Source organism: Opisthorchis viverrini (assembly GCF_000715545.1).
Source record: "Opisthorchis viverrini unplaced genomic scaffold opera_v5_262, whole genome shotgun sequence".
In the NCBI taxonomy this organism is placed as follows: Eukaryota; Metazoa; Platyhelminthes; class Trematoda; order Opisthorchiida; family Opisthorchiidae; genus Opisthorchis; species Opisthorchis viverrini.
In genome coordinates, this window is record NW_008751916.1 from 626,967 (window position 1) to 642,232 (window position 15,266).

Genomic DNA, 15,266 nt, shown 5'->3' on the forward strand with positions numbered 1-15,266 from the left:
TGGATGGATGACTAGCAATGATGAATTCGTACCGGAAACGGGAATCTAATCTCTTTATTGAAAATTTGAGAAGTCATCAACTACCTCAATACGTGAATTCTGTTCGGCTCTTCGTGACTTGTCTAATGCAACTGCCACTGTAGAATTCCGATTTCATAAACGAACAGAAGGGTGCCTGTTTGTCTTGCCTCACGTGAGTGGCTCTTGGCTAGCTCAAGCTCAGATAGCAATGCGTCAGCTATGAAATTTGTTAGCTTTCTGTTAACAGCATTCCTCAGCTATTCTTGCTGCTTTTTCCCAGTCGTTAGGGTGGAAACATTTTGGGGGCAAGCTCTCAAGCCATAACGTAAAACTCAAGTGCATTCTACTGCTTTGTATAACTCGGGCTTACTGAACTTGTTGATGCACTTCAGTTGGTCCAGTTCATATTTTTCGTTCGATCCTGTTGAAGACATCTTTCTCGTATAGAATTTGCATAATGTTATTTATCCCTATAATGTTTTTGCAGTTTTGTAAAAAAAAGTCGTCAAAAGTTGTTATCTTCCCCGGTAATCTACCCGAGACGGCAGTGCTGAGGCATCCAAGAACGTTTGTTCCTTAAGATGTGTAATGGACACACTGGCACTTGTAAAAAAACTTCTTACTGATGGGCGTGGAATGCAAGACGAACAATAATTCAAACAGCGCACGGGACGTGTTTAGTTAACGCTGAAATAGCCAAGTGTGTTCTGAGATAGCGCATGCCAGCTATTGAAGGAATACTTTTGTACTTGCGTTTGACTTATTCACACTACAAGAATTCAGGTTTTCGTAACCTGTAGAATCAATCATTTTAAGACGATGTCATGTTTTCACGCTGACAATCCATAACATGAGAAACAGTGTAATTTAATTAAGTGTGCTACCTACAATTCCTCGGGTATGGCAGAACCTCACCTTTGGACACCTCCTTAGTCGATGATGTTGCATAATTTGCTCTCACAAGAACCCATCGGACTGTGTTCCCACCAAAGCGAAATAAACGCTTGGCCCAATTTCTACCAGCCGTTCCCCACTAACCCAAGAAGAGTGCATGAGCCAAGTTTTTGTATTATCACCTACTGTTACTTGGTTGGCGTGATTATGTTGACAAAATTATAATCCGTGTGATCTGCTTTTTATACGATGTGACTTCAGTTCAAACATTGCCAGTTCACATATCGGGAGGTAAGGGCTTGTTATCGCTCGCCTAAGCGTAGTTAGCGATGAATTAATAAAACTGATTATGTGAAGACGTCAACTGTTGTTGGACAGGGTCGCAAAGAAGTTAACCTACTGCCTCAGTGTCAGGTAACTTACAGGATGGAAAACAAGTATTTTCATGAAGATACAGAAAAATATGTGTTAAGTTCATAACCACACCTACCTGCGTAAAACTGCGGCTGTTCATCGACACTCGCTGTGGCTGTGTAGCTGGATGACATTGGAAATTCTGTAGTGTATTTTGCTCCTGTGGAATTCAAATGAAGCTGAGCTTTTTCTACTCCATTTATACTAGCATTGGTAGTTGAATGTGGGTTCCTACAAGCAGTAGAGCGCCTGGATCTTCGTAGAACAAAACAAATCGAGGACAGTAGTAGAATAGAGACGACGGTGGATGCGGCGACAATCGCAATGAGGATGTACATATTGAATCGGTGGCCAGTGGATCCAGCATCCACCAGACCAGATAGACTGTACAAATTGTGGCCCACAAGGCCTTTTGGAGCAATGTCTTCTATCCCAACTATCAGCTGGCTGAACGATGACCTGCTTGGTTGCCCACAGTCCCGGGCTTCCACTTCCAAGGAGTAGTCTCCGAGAGCTTGCAATGAAAGCTCACGCGTTAACTGCAACGCTCCAGTAAACTGATCCAACTTGAAGTAGTTAGCAGTATTGCCCGAGTTGATGTGGTAGCGAACCGTGCCATTTTCACCAGCATCCAGATCAATAGCATAGACCTAGAAATGAAGACATCGGAAAATTAAGTTGCATCATAGATTTAAGTGTCACTTGGAATCCTGAAGTTTTAAAGCGATCGCTCTGCGGTGGCCAACAGCCTGACATGTATGCGGCCGTGTGACCAACCATGACAAAATCAAACTTGTACGGCAGTGAATCATTGGAGTTGAACCCTGATGTCATGCTGTCGATGATGATGAGCTACTTTGGTAGATTACAGTGCAATAAGAGCTAATATCTCGTTTCAGATCAAAGTAATGTAGTCCATGCAGATCTATCAGACCACATAGTATCGCCCGGAGTCTGCCATTAAACAGCTACATCGTAACAGTGTACACCCCAGCCGTCCATAAAGCTTCGGGTACCTCCAAGGAAAGTATCAATACTGGACGTAAGAAAGGAACCATCTAATGAGTGTTACAATTGTGGATTCTTTTTATGTAACCTTCGAATTTTTTCATCCCACCTCGTGGATAGATACACACACGAATACTGAACATCGCTTCGCTGGTCTTCAATTCACGTTGAAGAGAACTTGTTTAGGCATGGTTCCATCGAGTAAGTAAAAAACGCAATCACCAACATGCAATAGACTTGCCTCATTCAAATTCAGTTGTACGAAATCTAAAGCCATTATCATTTGCATCACCTCAGAAAGTCCTGTTTCCGTAACTTGGGAGAAATTATGTTCCATTGCATTACTGAAACCTCTTGTACGTTGATGGAAATGTCGAACATTAGATTTCAAGCAGTGGTAAGCAGCAGAATGATAGTGCACGAAAATCGAGTTATTTTGATGTGTCGTAAGACCAACAATATCCACAAAGGGAAATGCAAAAAAGGTATATGCCTATTTGGGAATTCGGCTGCCAAGGTGCCTCATGATACTGTCGCTACCTGCAGCTGGAAAGACAGAGGATCTCAGAAGCAGTTGGACAAATTAGCGCACGCCACAATCTCATGTTACAGTAAACAGCGGAACCAGGGACAATACCGACAAACATACCGAATAATGCGTCCAACGATCGAAAAGCGAACATTGGATCTCATCAATAGTGATTTCCAGGTAAGCGGCAATTTCATCACGGTCTGCCTATTGCCTTGTTGCAATGAACAGCCAACCGTGACAGTCAGCCCACTCGTTATTCATGATGCATAGAGCCGTTAGAAAGTCGGTGCTAATGCAGCAGATTTGCCGGAAGTAGGCGTCGCACTCAAAACAAATATTTAGAAACAAGGGAAGATTAAGAAATTCGCCAGCGGTATTCCGATTTCCATAGATGTGTGGCATCAACCCTCGGTGGCCATCTGGTACACCTTATATGTTGCCAACTTGCCCATGAGGGTAAATGGAGATTATATCAAAACAACGAACAGAAAGGAAGAACGCTAGCATGCTTTTTTCACTCCGAATGTGAAGTCGAATACTCAAAAGTGGTGTTAAATTAACGCCTTCACATCTGGTGGTGACCATTGGTTTCTTGAGGATTATAGCCCTTCATTTATAGCTCGTATGTGGCACAACTTCTTGTGATTTGTTTTTTGCAGAAATATTTTGACACGGTATTTGGTGATGAAGTGTCACTAGAGTGGTCACTATAATCGTTAAAAGGCATGGGTCAATAAACCACATGAAAAATGATAAATTCTAACCTGATAAGAGCCTAGGCGAGATTTCAATCGGCAGATCTAGGGTGGTAGGTTAGCCAACCTAACTAGAAGAAACAATGCACTGGTAATCGATTTGGACATGCAGGTGTTGGACTTCTTACGGGATAAATGTGTATAATTGCGCGACAATCTGGAAACAATCAATGTTTGTTGCGTGAGATGGAAAATGACTTTTGAGGTTTTGGGCTGGTGGATTTTCGAGGCACCGGAGCTCAGCTAAATCGTAGAAATAGGTGGAGAATTTATTTTGACAAAAAAAACGTCACCGACCTTGTCTTTGGCCTGACTGCACTAAGCAGGTGAATGCATCAGGATCGGCCACTCCTTAGTTGAGAAATCGTGCCAGCCGGATTAATGAGTCGCTAATGCCTAATTGGTAATAAAAAGGACGTCATGAAATTTGCAGCAGAGGCGAAACTGCTTACTAAGACTTTGCAGGTCCCGGTTGATTGTGCATTCATTAAAAAGGAACAAATCCGTCGCATTGATAACGCAAAAAGACCCAATCCTCTTCCAAATCCTATTGTGATCATCGGTGACCTCAGAATACTGAAGGGATGAATGTGGCCGGATGGAGTGGAAGCCCAATAAAACCATTAAAAAGGGCTTTCTGTGAAAGAGAACCTATACAAGCAAACGCAATGTCTACAAATCTAATCGCCTTTTGAGGAGCGACTTCAATGGAACTCTGTCCACAGTAATTCAGTTCTCCACATTCTGTTATCCAAAGACCGCTCCCGGTACAAGCCACAATCCTCGTTCACGGCATTACACTGTTTTTGGCATGTTAGTGTAAGTATTTGAAACAGATTATCAAAATTTGCTTTTATTCACTGCCGTTACAACATTACAGAATTTGTGTTCAACCTGATGTGTAGAATCTAAAGCTACCACATTTTTCTCAATGATAGACGCTGGTATTCTTTCCACTTCCTGGATTGACGGAGACAAAGTGTCGTCTCCAATTTATTAAACCGGAAAACTTGATGAACGGGCATGCCAACTGTGGCCTTTTGAGCGTCATTCAAATGTTTCGTCAAATACTATTTCGGACCTAATTCTATTAACCTTTGGGCGACCACAAGTTGTCGAGTAAATCTTGATCTTTCGGAAGCACAGCATATCCAGCCGTCAGGTTTGCAGTTATTCCTTAAGGAAAGCATGGGATATTTTTTAATTTTTTGTTTCCGGTGAGAGAAACTTTAATCCGGAAAGGTGATGCAAATTTTGGGGAAGAGGTAGCCCGTAAAATTCCATGGAAACACTAAGGAACCACTCGGTAATTTCCACCCCTAGTCACCATTTCCCGAAACCGGTATCCCTACAAGGGGACATTTGCATCCTACTCATTCTCTATAAAAAATTATAAGGTTTTTTGCCGACACCAAAATCCGTCATGGTAGTTGGCGGTAGCCTCTGGAGTAACCTCTGGTAAAAGTGCCACTTTCATATTACTTTGCCAGCAGAGTTGTTAACTACATCCAGCGCGATAGAGCGATGGTGTAGGCGAACAAATCCAACAAGATCCCTAACTTGTTGTGTGTATAAACAACCCGGTGTAATTTTAAAAATCTTGATTACGCTTTTCGCTAACATCCGTACTCGTATTACTTAAGAGCGAAAAATCATAATCATTGCTCGTAATCAGAGTCACTTGGAGAAGTGCCTAAATTACTGAAAACTCCTTTATGGGTCGTTTGAAATTCTGTGACCAAACCTGAAAGAACATTCTGGTCAAGATATCCCGAGATAGAACCCTCTCAACGCAAATGACTTCGGGTTGAATATATTATTTTAGTTGTTGAGAACCTGTTGTTGTCAGAGTCTTCATTTTTCGTTTGAAGAAAATGCCATCCGCTTTTTCAGTTTTTCGCTACCGTTCGGTAATCTATGGTCTTCCTGGAAGCAAGCCTAACTGATCTATGAGGACCCGATGTTACATAATACTAAACATGTTGTAATAAAGGCAGTCTAATATATTCCGCGTTACCCAATTCCTGTCGAGTGAGAATAAACAAGTTCGACCAAATGACATGTTATTTGTAGCGGAAACAGAAAGTCGTATGGTCATCGAATGCAGTTCCGCTTTGTGTACTCAAATGAAGTGAGGAAATTATATATAAAGCATTACTAAGCAAATAAAAACCATTCCACTACTCGTCATTGTGTTCTCATGAGATAATGCCGGTAACACAGCTGCTCATACAAGGAACGTTTTTACAGTCACCTTAGCTTTATTAGGGGGTGACTGCAGATTTACCGCGGCTGTCCTCATTCGAGTTTCTCAGTACATATTTACTACGACGGGACTAGTTGAAAGTACTCTAAGATGAATAAGTATATCATAGAGGGACAGACGTATCTCATCCAACAGTACGTCGTGACTGTAGGCATTGCTGTGAAATATAATGTACACAAAGGGTCCAAAAGTGAGTGCAGATTTCGACCCTGAAAATTACTTAGTTTGGCTGCCTTAATTATTTTCCAATTTCGTTCAGGCCTCCGTTGTGGAAAATTACAAGTGAATAGAAACAAAGCAGAATGACTGGCGACCTTTTTCGCAAAGTTATGTTTAAAAATTTGGCTCAGAAAACCGTAAGCACGTCCTAAAGTCTACTTACAGGAATTACTTAGTTCTCACTGTCTACCCATTTTAACAAAACCGCCTTCCGAATGCGGGTTACTGACCCACTGACTGACTGCCCAAAGCATGTCTAAACTCAGAGCTATTGCCTAAGGAAAATTTTGTAAAATATCGTGTGAATCATTGCAAGCAGACAGCTGTTGTGGTCGAATTTTGATCACACAGTGAGAATGAAAACTGCTGATGGTTCCCACAACTTTCAAACGTAACTGAATAAAAAACCTCTCTTCGTTCATGTCCGTTCTTTTCCCTTTCGATGCTTGCTTGCCACACAAAACGTGCCACCTAAATACACTGAGCCTTATGCAATCCTGTGCATGACTCGGAGATCATGAAAGATACTTACCAAATTTAACGAGATTTCTTCTCTGGACAGTTACTCTGTCTGGTGATGTTATCTTTCGTGCCTAAAACACCCTTTCGTAGAGCGATTTTCGGCTTAGACATTCCTTTCCAAAAACTCCACAAGGTTGAACCATAGTGGAACGAAAGAGTGGCAATGAAGAGGTTAAATGTCTCTGGGAGACAAGCTGGAAAAACTTTCTAAGAATAAAGTAGAGGGCTATGCTGTGAAAACATCGCTGAATTTTGACCTTGTGTTATCATTTTCAGTGTATTTATTTTTAAATTGCCTGATCATATCGCTTAACTAGCCTGTCTGTACGCGTCTGGTCTGCAAGGCACTTTGATCTGCCGTGGGTCCTACAAAAATTTGTATTAATTAATTCAATGCCACGTTAAGTACCCGATATACCTGTAATAAAAGACAAGAACTTTGAGTTTTGTTTGTCACATTGAAAAGCAGTAAAATAGGTTTACAAAAGTTTTGTTTGTCACATTGAAAAGCAGTAAAATATTGATGGTTTACAAACAAGATAGGTGATAATTTTTACACAGTTGAATTGATATATATATATACGTATATATACATATATGGAGATCCATCGATATACAGAATACGCATTTTAAAGAACAAGGAGCAGTTTCATGTTCCAAGATATGCATAAATTTCCAATAATTTCAGTTAGAAAAAAGAATCAAACAAATTTATATCGGTTGGCACATATTCAGCTAAAGCCAAACAGAGTTGAGAGAAGGCATAGAATGGAGACGAAAGTGTTGTTTTCAAATCATATGGTTCACAGGTTCTGGATGGGAAAATACAATGCTGACAAAAGTAAACAACGAACGGGGCCTACCAGCTGATGGAATGTTCTGAATCCGAAAGATGCGACCTAGTAGGTTGGTTCTCACATTTCGAGGCTTACAATGGATCTCTTTAGAAGGGGGTCTTGAAAGCAACCCGTTGTCGGAAGAGGGATGCATTCTAGCCTGCCAGTTGTTAATTCGCTCAGTTACGAAATATACACAGTGTTCACTAGACAATATATGTTGTCCAGGCTAGCACAACCTTTAGCTGCATTGTCTGTTCATTCGTATGCTTCCAGCTAATTTAGCAGAATACGATGAATGTTTGCTGTCTTATATATCAGCCCCAACGGGAAAAATGTTTTGACCTGGATACCATAGGGTAACTAATTCAACATAGTTTTGGGTGGTCGTTAAAGAACACTTTGGTTGATGTATACGAGTAAACATTTGTGCCCAACATCAGGAACTCAGCTGTGCACGTTCCTTTTCAATAGTCTACCAACATCGTTTTACCTTTCGACCTACGAGTTTGGAAATTTAAAAGGAAACACAAAGTGTGAGGATTATGAATGTATTTGGTCATCTTCGGGTACCGATTTCAACTTCTCAAACAGCTAATTTATGCGTTTGACATTTTAAAAATGTGCGAAAGAAAGGGGCGAAGCGGAGAGGTATGAAATACTCAATTTGGTAGGATTCCATGTCCCTGAGGAATAAAGTACAGGTTCTTGTGCGCACCACCGACTATTATTTTCAACTAACCCAAAGATGAAGAAGAGATAATGATATTAGAATAAGTTATTCATTGTAGTCAAATAATTTCCGAATGGAAAAATTAATGCGGTGCCCACAACGAGTTGCCGTGATGTCCTGTATATTCAGCAAACCACCGCGAGAGTGTACCGGCAAATCATAGGAAACTAAGCATGTATACCAATTTCATAACATATATATCCCACAACGAGTTGCCGTGATGTCCTGTATATTCAGCAAACCACCGCGAGAGTGTACCGGCAAATCATAGGAAACTAAGCATGTATACAAATTTCATATACATATATATATATACATATATAATATGCCAGGCAGTCGATATTGGAAACATGTATTTTGCATACGACCTGCAACCTGGCTGGTTTAATGGAGCTGATTATGGAGGATTTGCATCATACATTAACCTCAAGGTTCTTGAACGATGCCAGATGGCTGCACCAGCACAGAAGGGATGTTAAAGGTCTTGTTCCTCCGGATAGGTATTTGTTCCTACCCACTTTTCCAAGCTTTTTGTGACGAAGAAGACGCGTAATTTGCATGCTTCACAAATGGGTTTCCTCCAGTTCACCCATTCATGGGTGTCGTTTGGATTTTAAGTCATTTTTCTTTTTCGGACAGACGGATACGATGGGAAACCGCTCAATAGGAGCTACATAACGGAATTGCTAGGTACGGGAATGTGTTGAGTTGGTGCAAAACTTACCGAAAGACAATTCAGGGGAGAGCCTTTGAGCCTGTCAGTGAAGTAATTGAATGAATCACAGCTGTTAAATATTGACTAAACTGTCATTGATTGACGGCGATACTTGTGCCACGGTTGACCCAGAGGATGACATTCAAGACCTTTGGGTGCCGGGGCCTAAATTCTTTGGTACCTTTCATTCACAAGTAAATTAGATTTTTGTCCTAATAGAGAACAGAGAGTGCTCTTTACTGCAGGTTTTTTTGGGTTGTCGATTTGTGAAAATGTCATTGTCCAAGGATTTTGTTTTGCTCTGTTGTTTTGCGAATTTCTAGACTCAAATGATTTATAAAACTATATGCCTGTTCTTATGCCAACAGAATCGTGAAGAACTTTTGGGATTGTGGTCTTAGGAATTCATGTGCTTATCACATAATATTCGGTGGGAGGAATAACCACGTCGATATATTAGTTTTTTGGATCATCATTAATCACTATTCAGAATGCGTTAATCATTGCTGTCAAACGGTCAGGAGCAAGAAAATACGGGTTTCGACGAAACGTGATTCCTTGGTAATTTGCTTAGTGCAGATAAGGACAACCGGAGTACTGAGTGTCATGGTATTAGGACTTTTGCACAACCTTCAAATAGGTGCTGCAAAGGTGGCTACAAAAGCCAGTAAGCCATTTTGAATACCTATTAGCCTGTTATTTATGGAAGATAGCTGATAATTAGATAGCCAGTCCCCCAAGCTAGTCTCGGTTAGTTTTTCTTGTTATAGACTATACGTTTTCGAATATGTCGTGTCATCTGTGTTTGTATGGGCAAACAAATGTTTAACGAGTGCGACATCGGTATAAAAAGTTGAAAGAAATCAAAATTCGTGGCCAAATCTAATCGGTTCGTTACGGATGTGAATTAACCTCAAATATGCCAATTATTTTTAGTTAACGTCTTGCGAATGATTCGGCAGTATCCGACAAATCATTGTGAATGCATCATTTAGGCTCGTCCGATAGGTCGGAGAGGCAGAAACCACCGGCATAGCATGCCTGATTAGCTCATTTATGAAGCTGTTATCGGATGCTGTATCAGAAGCAGGACACGTCACGTCACACCAGGCACTAATAAGCGATTGCTATTTAAATGCTAATCAATCACCCACTGACAATCTCCCGTTGAGGACATTGTTGCTTAGACTTTCTCCACCGCTCCATGCCATTCCTAATTGTGCCACGAACCCACTGGCTAGCTTTATGAAAATTGTCGCCAAATTGCTCTAATATTTCCCAGCTGTCTCAACCAAACCCATATCGTTTTCGCTGAGGAACTATTCTCTCTCAAGAAAGGCTTTGAAAATTAGCATCTCTTGAGTTATGCAGAATTACTTAGCTTTTTAGCAACACTCAGCGTGTTATGGTTCAATTTACTCTATCTGTCACTCTAATAGTGGCAACATGATGGTTCACTCCAAAGTGCATAACCATTGTTCACAGTTGTCGCCTGTTACCACGGCTACTTCAGTACAGTGAAGTTTCGTTGTCTTAGATACCAACCGCATGAATTTTGTTTTGTAAAAACACGGACAGATGTAAGTTTAAGCTGTGTCTGTCTGGTTCATTGGATTGTGACAGTCATGGCTAACGTCTTAAACAACATTAAGGAAGTCAGCACAATATTCAGGGCAAGACAAACACCTATGTTACCTCGGCAAAAGTTTTACGCAATGCTTTATTGTAAAACATGGTTGCAGTGCAACCTGGCGCATGATACTACTCGGTTTCATAAGTGATGGGAGATGGTTTGAATGGTAATCATTGGAGGAGATCACGGGCAGAAACCATCGAACCAGTCAGGTGAGCACCAAATTCCCAGAGCTATATCAAACTCTAGCATAAAACAGAAACGCGAGACCCCTTTACCAAAAGGCACAGTACATCAGACCCCGAAGGAAGGTGAACGACTTGTGTAGGACTGAGAAATGGCAGAGTCAAATCACGCAAAAAAGCTTTTAGTACATCAGCAAGGGAGAATATCGGTGCGGCATGAATTCTGGTAAACTTAGCTTGCGAGTATGTAGACGAACCACTAGAACTCACTAATAAGCGGGAACGGATTTCAGAAGAAATTTGGACCCAACGCACACCGACATCCATGCAAGTTGACTAATGGTGTCGTATTCTCTAGAAAAAAAAACAGTATAAAAGCCACGGTTAACCTGGCGCATGATACTACTCGGTTTCATAAGTGATGGGAGATGTTTTGAATGGTAATCATTGGAGGAGATCACGGGCAGAAACCATCGAACCAGTCAGGTGAGCACCAAATTCCCAGAGCTATATCAAACTCTAGCATAAAACAGAAACGCGAGACCCCTTTACCAAAAGGCACAGTACATCAGACCCCGAAGGAAGGTGAACGACTTGTTTAGGACTGAGAAATGGCAGAGTCAAATCACGCAAAAAAGCTTTTAGTACATCAGCAAGGGAGAATATCGGTGCGGCATGAATTCTGGTAAACTTAGCTTGCGAGTATGTAGACGAACCACTAGAACTCACTAATAAGCGGGAACGGATTTCAGAAGAAATTTGGACCCAACGCACACCGACATCCATGCAAGTTGACTAATGGTGTCGTATTCTCTAGAAAAAAAAACAGTATAAATAGCCACGGTTTAACCCGTTGGTTTAGGTGACATACGGTCCCAGAATAGTAGTGGACCACCTATCCATTCTGACGCTGAAATGAGGGCTCTGTTATATACCTTTAAATTTTTGGTTACAGCATAGTTTCTTTTCTGTGTGTCTATAGTTGGATTCAGGATCAGACCATATAATCGAGTCAGATACCCAGCAAATCGTCGAGCACGACAAACCGGGTTCAGGTTTGGGCGGCGATCTTAGTCCTAGATTCTGTAGACAGATGTTAAAAAATCTGGTAATTTCAGTCATATTGGGGATGGGTATTGCCAGCAGTCCCCCATACACTGAATAACGTTCCACCATTCCACATGACAAGAATGTTATTTTGAAAACAGCCTGCAGGCATACCATTTGAACATCAGTTTCCTAAATATCTTAAATTGTTGTTTCTCTGGTTGAAAATATGACAGAGATTGACGGATTTCAGTTCTAGAATTTGACTCCACAGACCCGGTCAAAATCGACGACTTCATGCGTAGCCTGACTCCAGCGTTTGCCGCCAAGGGGCCAGTCTGGCTAGCAAATTTGCTAACGATTCCGTTTAAGTTTGGACACCCCGATAGTATCTCACTCTTTGTATCATCTTTTGTCTGCACGTCAGCCCTTTACCGGAAATATTCCCTAGCTAGCATGCCCAGATTGATGGTGACAACTGCTAATCAGTTCCTACACCTGAAAGATTGAATTAGGTGTTATTCTTGGTCTGAAAACTGTCGACAAACTCAGATTATCGGAATCTTTATATGTGTTTTACTGGACCATCATCGATTTCTTTGGAGACTAAGATGAATGTGGAACCAATGCTTGAAATTTCATCAGGAACCCGAAAAGTCCGGTCAGGCGATGGATATTATCCTGCTAGGGGTCCTCAATTAGGTGAACAAGGGTTTCATAACTGTGACATGACCTATGGTGTGGCTGGTTAACGGTTTCAAGTCTCTTCAGTCGCAAACGTAAACCATTAACAGGGCAGACAGACAATAAGCAAAACTTGTGACAGAGAACATTCCAAAAGGTGTAATCCAAATACCACCCTAGAATGGCTGATGGGTCAAAGGGGAAATCGCAATCTTGTGCCAGACACGGGATACCTCATTTAACCGGTTAATTCCCTCCCAATGCAGTACCCAACACGATCCCCAAATTTTAGAGATGAGTAAAGCAATGATTGCGCTTTCCGCTCTTATTTTTTTTTTAAAAAAAAACAACGTTGTCTGCACATTCCCGGCCAATAAGGTCCTCGCTAGAAAACGTCTGAACACTGAAATTTTGGAGACATTCCATTGTTCGCTTCATTGCCCCATCAATAACGAAATTAAACCAAATTTGAGGGAGTGAGTAATCTTATCGTACACACAGAATACAGGAACACATTTGTAGAGCTTCTCATACCATCTTGGGCGCCCACAAATGTGGGAATATAAAGAGCACATGATATTCACTAAATTCTGTGCCATTGCCAGCGCATTGCAAAAAGCTAACTAGTCGACAGAATCACATACATTCCTGAAGTCAATACCAAGTTTACAGGGCGCCTATAGGCACTTGACGAAATGTGAAGATATGGTTCACACAGTTTTTTTCCCGCCGTAATCATGCTTGCCGTTCGAGCGTTTCGTCTTCCTGCAATTCGCAAGATGACGTAGAAAGGATGACGCAACAACGGGGATTAAGCTATTCCCCTGTGATTGCAATACTCACTGGAAGAAATCTTTTTAGAAAAGGGACAGCTATTGACTTGGCCCAGTTGGTTGAGATGTCGTTTTTCGACTAGGTGGATGTAAATAAGTTAGATAGACTCCATCTTGGAACTTCACTTCCATCCTCAAACGGAATGGGTGGGAGCTCGTCAGCACCGGCAATACGATGACACTTTGGAGAGCGAGAAAGCGGAAATTCACCTATTTCCGAAGCCATCGTATGAGCTCTCAGTCAGCCTCAATGATAGACTCAGAGTCGTGAAAACTGGTTTTGAGTGTATAAGAGCTACAATCTGTTGGTTTTTAAGCAGATATGATGAACAAGCAGCAATTATCCCCACAGACTGCCGAAAGAACCGCATAGAGGCGACTATCACTGGACAAACATTCAAGCAATGACCATCCTAGTGAGTGGCTTGTAACCATACCGAAACCGGCAGAACCAACCGCAGCGGCTTCCGGATCACCATACGTACGCAGTCAGGAATGGGTGCAATGCAATGGAGATGCAAGATCACGACCATACTTAACCCACTTGTTTCAGAGTGTGAACGGTAGGGGCTACCATATGAAGTGAGTGCCGCAGCTTGAAAGGTGATTTAGAAAAGTCTGTGGCCATGAAGGCCGATTCAGCGGGAGACGTTACAGCTTGCAATAGCGAGCTATAAGTGGACCCGTCAGTCCTTAAGAATATGTCCAAAATGTCGTGTTAGTAATGGGATGGTGAAGGGAAGAACTGCTATGAGAAAGAATTAGGGAGGAAGCGTCAGCAGTAGTCTGTTTTCTCCTCACTATCCTGGTGTATACAGCAAGCAAGGCGACCCATTTGGTGGCACCATGAGATGGCCGATGTAGCATCAGTTTATTCGTAAGCTTGGGATTTACTGTTGTACGGATTAAGGGGACGCAAACCTTCAAACAAGGATATGACTGATTAGGAGCCTCAGGCTGCCGATTAAACGGTCTTCCGTTCTGATGGCACCCGAAGTCAAATGGTTTTTGTCGCAGAGCATTCCACAATCCAGTCAGATTTTTCATCGTGACTGTCTGAAAAATATTAGAAGCCGATGTTTCGGTAGTTAGCAGGTCCTTTTTGTGGTTTGAGGGGTATCGTGATGGAACAGCCCCTCTAAACAAGGATAGTTGGGTGTTTTGAATAGATAGGGTTGATCACAAAGTCTTTTACTGAAATAGTCTGTTTGCTAATTAGATTATGGATTTGGATAGTTCAGGATACAGCTTGTCTTACACATTCAGAAAGACCTAATATCAAGATCTCACAGCTGAACTGGTCCAGCGGAACTAAAGAAATCCGGAACACCAGCTAATTACCTCATATCAGTAACTAGTCGAAAGTCCAGCCGAACACTGGGAACGGTTCCGCGAGTGTAGAACGAGGCAAGGAGGCTTCACTTAACTAAAGTCGTGTGGTAAAAGACGGTGGATGTAAATATTGATTATGCAACTCGAAAAGGGTTGTCATTCCGTCAATACCAGAGAACCATGTCAACGTTAATAGTAAACCAACCAAGATTAATCAGAGAGTTGTAAGCGAAAGGTGCGAGGACGTTTTCGTCCCATAAGTGAAATCAATCTATGCTGACAAATAACTGTTGATAGAGGGGCACATGTTTAAATTACTAATCGGGAAAATGAGATTACCTCTGGATGTTGGTGAGAACTGATTCCCAATAAGGACCGAGTAACTGTGCAGTGCTTCTCGGCATTTCCGTACACTTAATTTACTTCCAGGACAAGAGCTCAAGTAAACACGGCACTAGCTAGTTATTGCGCAAACCAGAAGTGAACCTAGGCAGCGAACACAATTTCGTTCTTGTTACAGTAGATGGTCATGTTCAGAAGAAGTCAGAAACGACTGTATGAAACGCAAAAAAAGCGACTGAATTCGAATGACATTTCCGATGTTCGGGAACTTATGAAAACGCAGATGCGACCCGTC

At 41.7% G+C, this 15,266-nt stretch overlaps 1 protein-coding gene across 1 annotated transcript in view; it reads right to left on the reverse strand.

Annotated features, from left to right (window-relative positions):
- T265_14776 (hypothetical protein) overlaps positions 1–1,979 on the reverse strand; it is a gene marked incomplete at both ends in the record, with an annotated part of 31,569 nt that extends 29,590 nt beyond the window's left edge. Inside the window, one exon of the mRNA XM_009175173.1 lies at positions 1,406–1,979. Coding sequence (XP_009173437.1) covers positions 1,406–1,979 — 574 coding nt within the window. The remainder of the gene's footprint in view (positions 1–1,405) is intronic.
- Between the last annotated feature and the right edge of the window lie 13,287 nt (positions 1,980–15,266).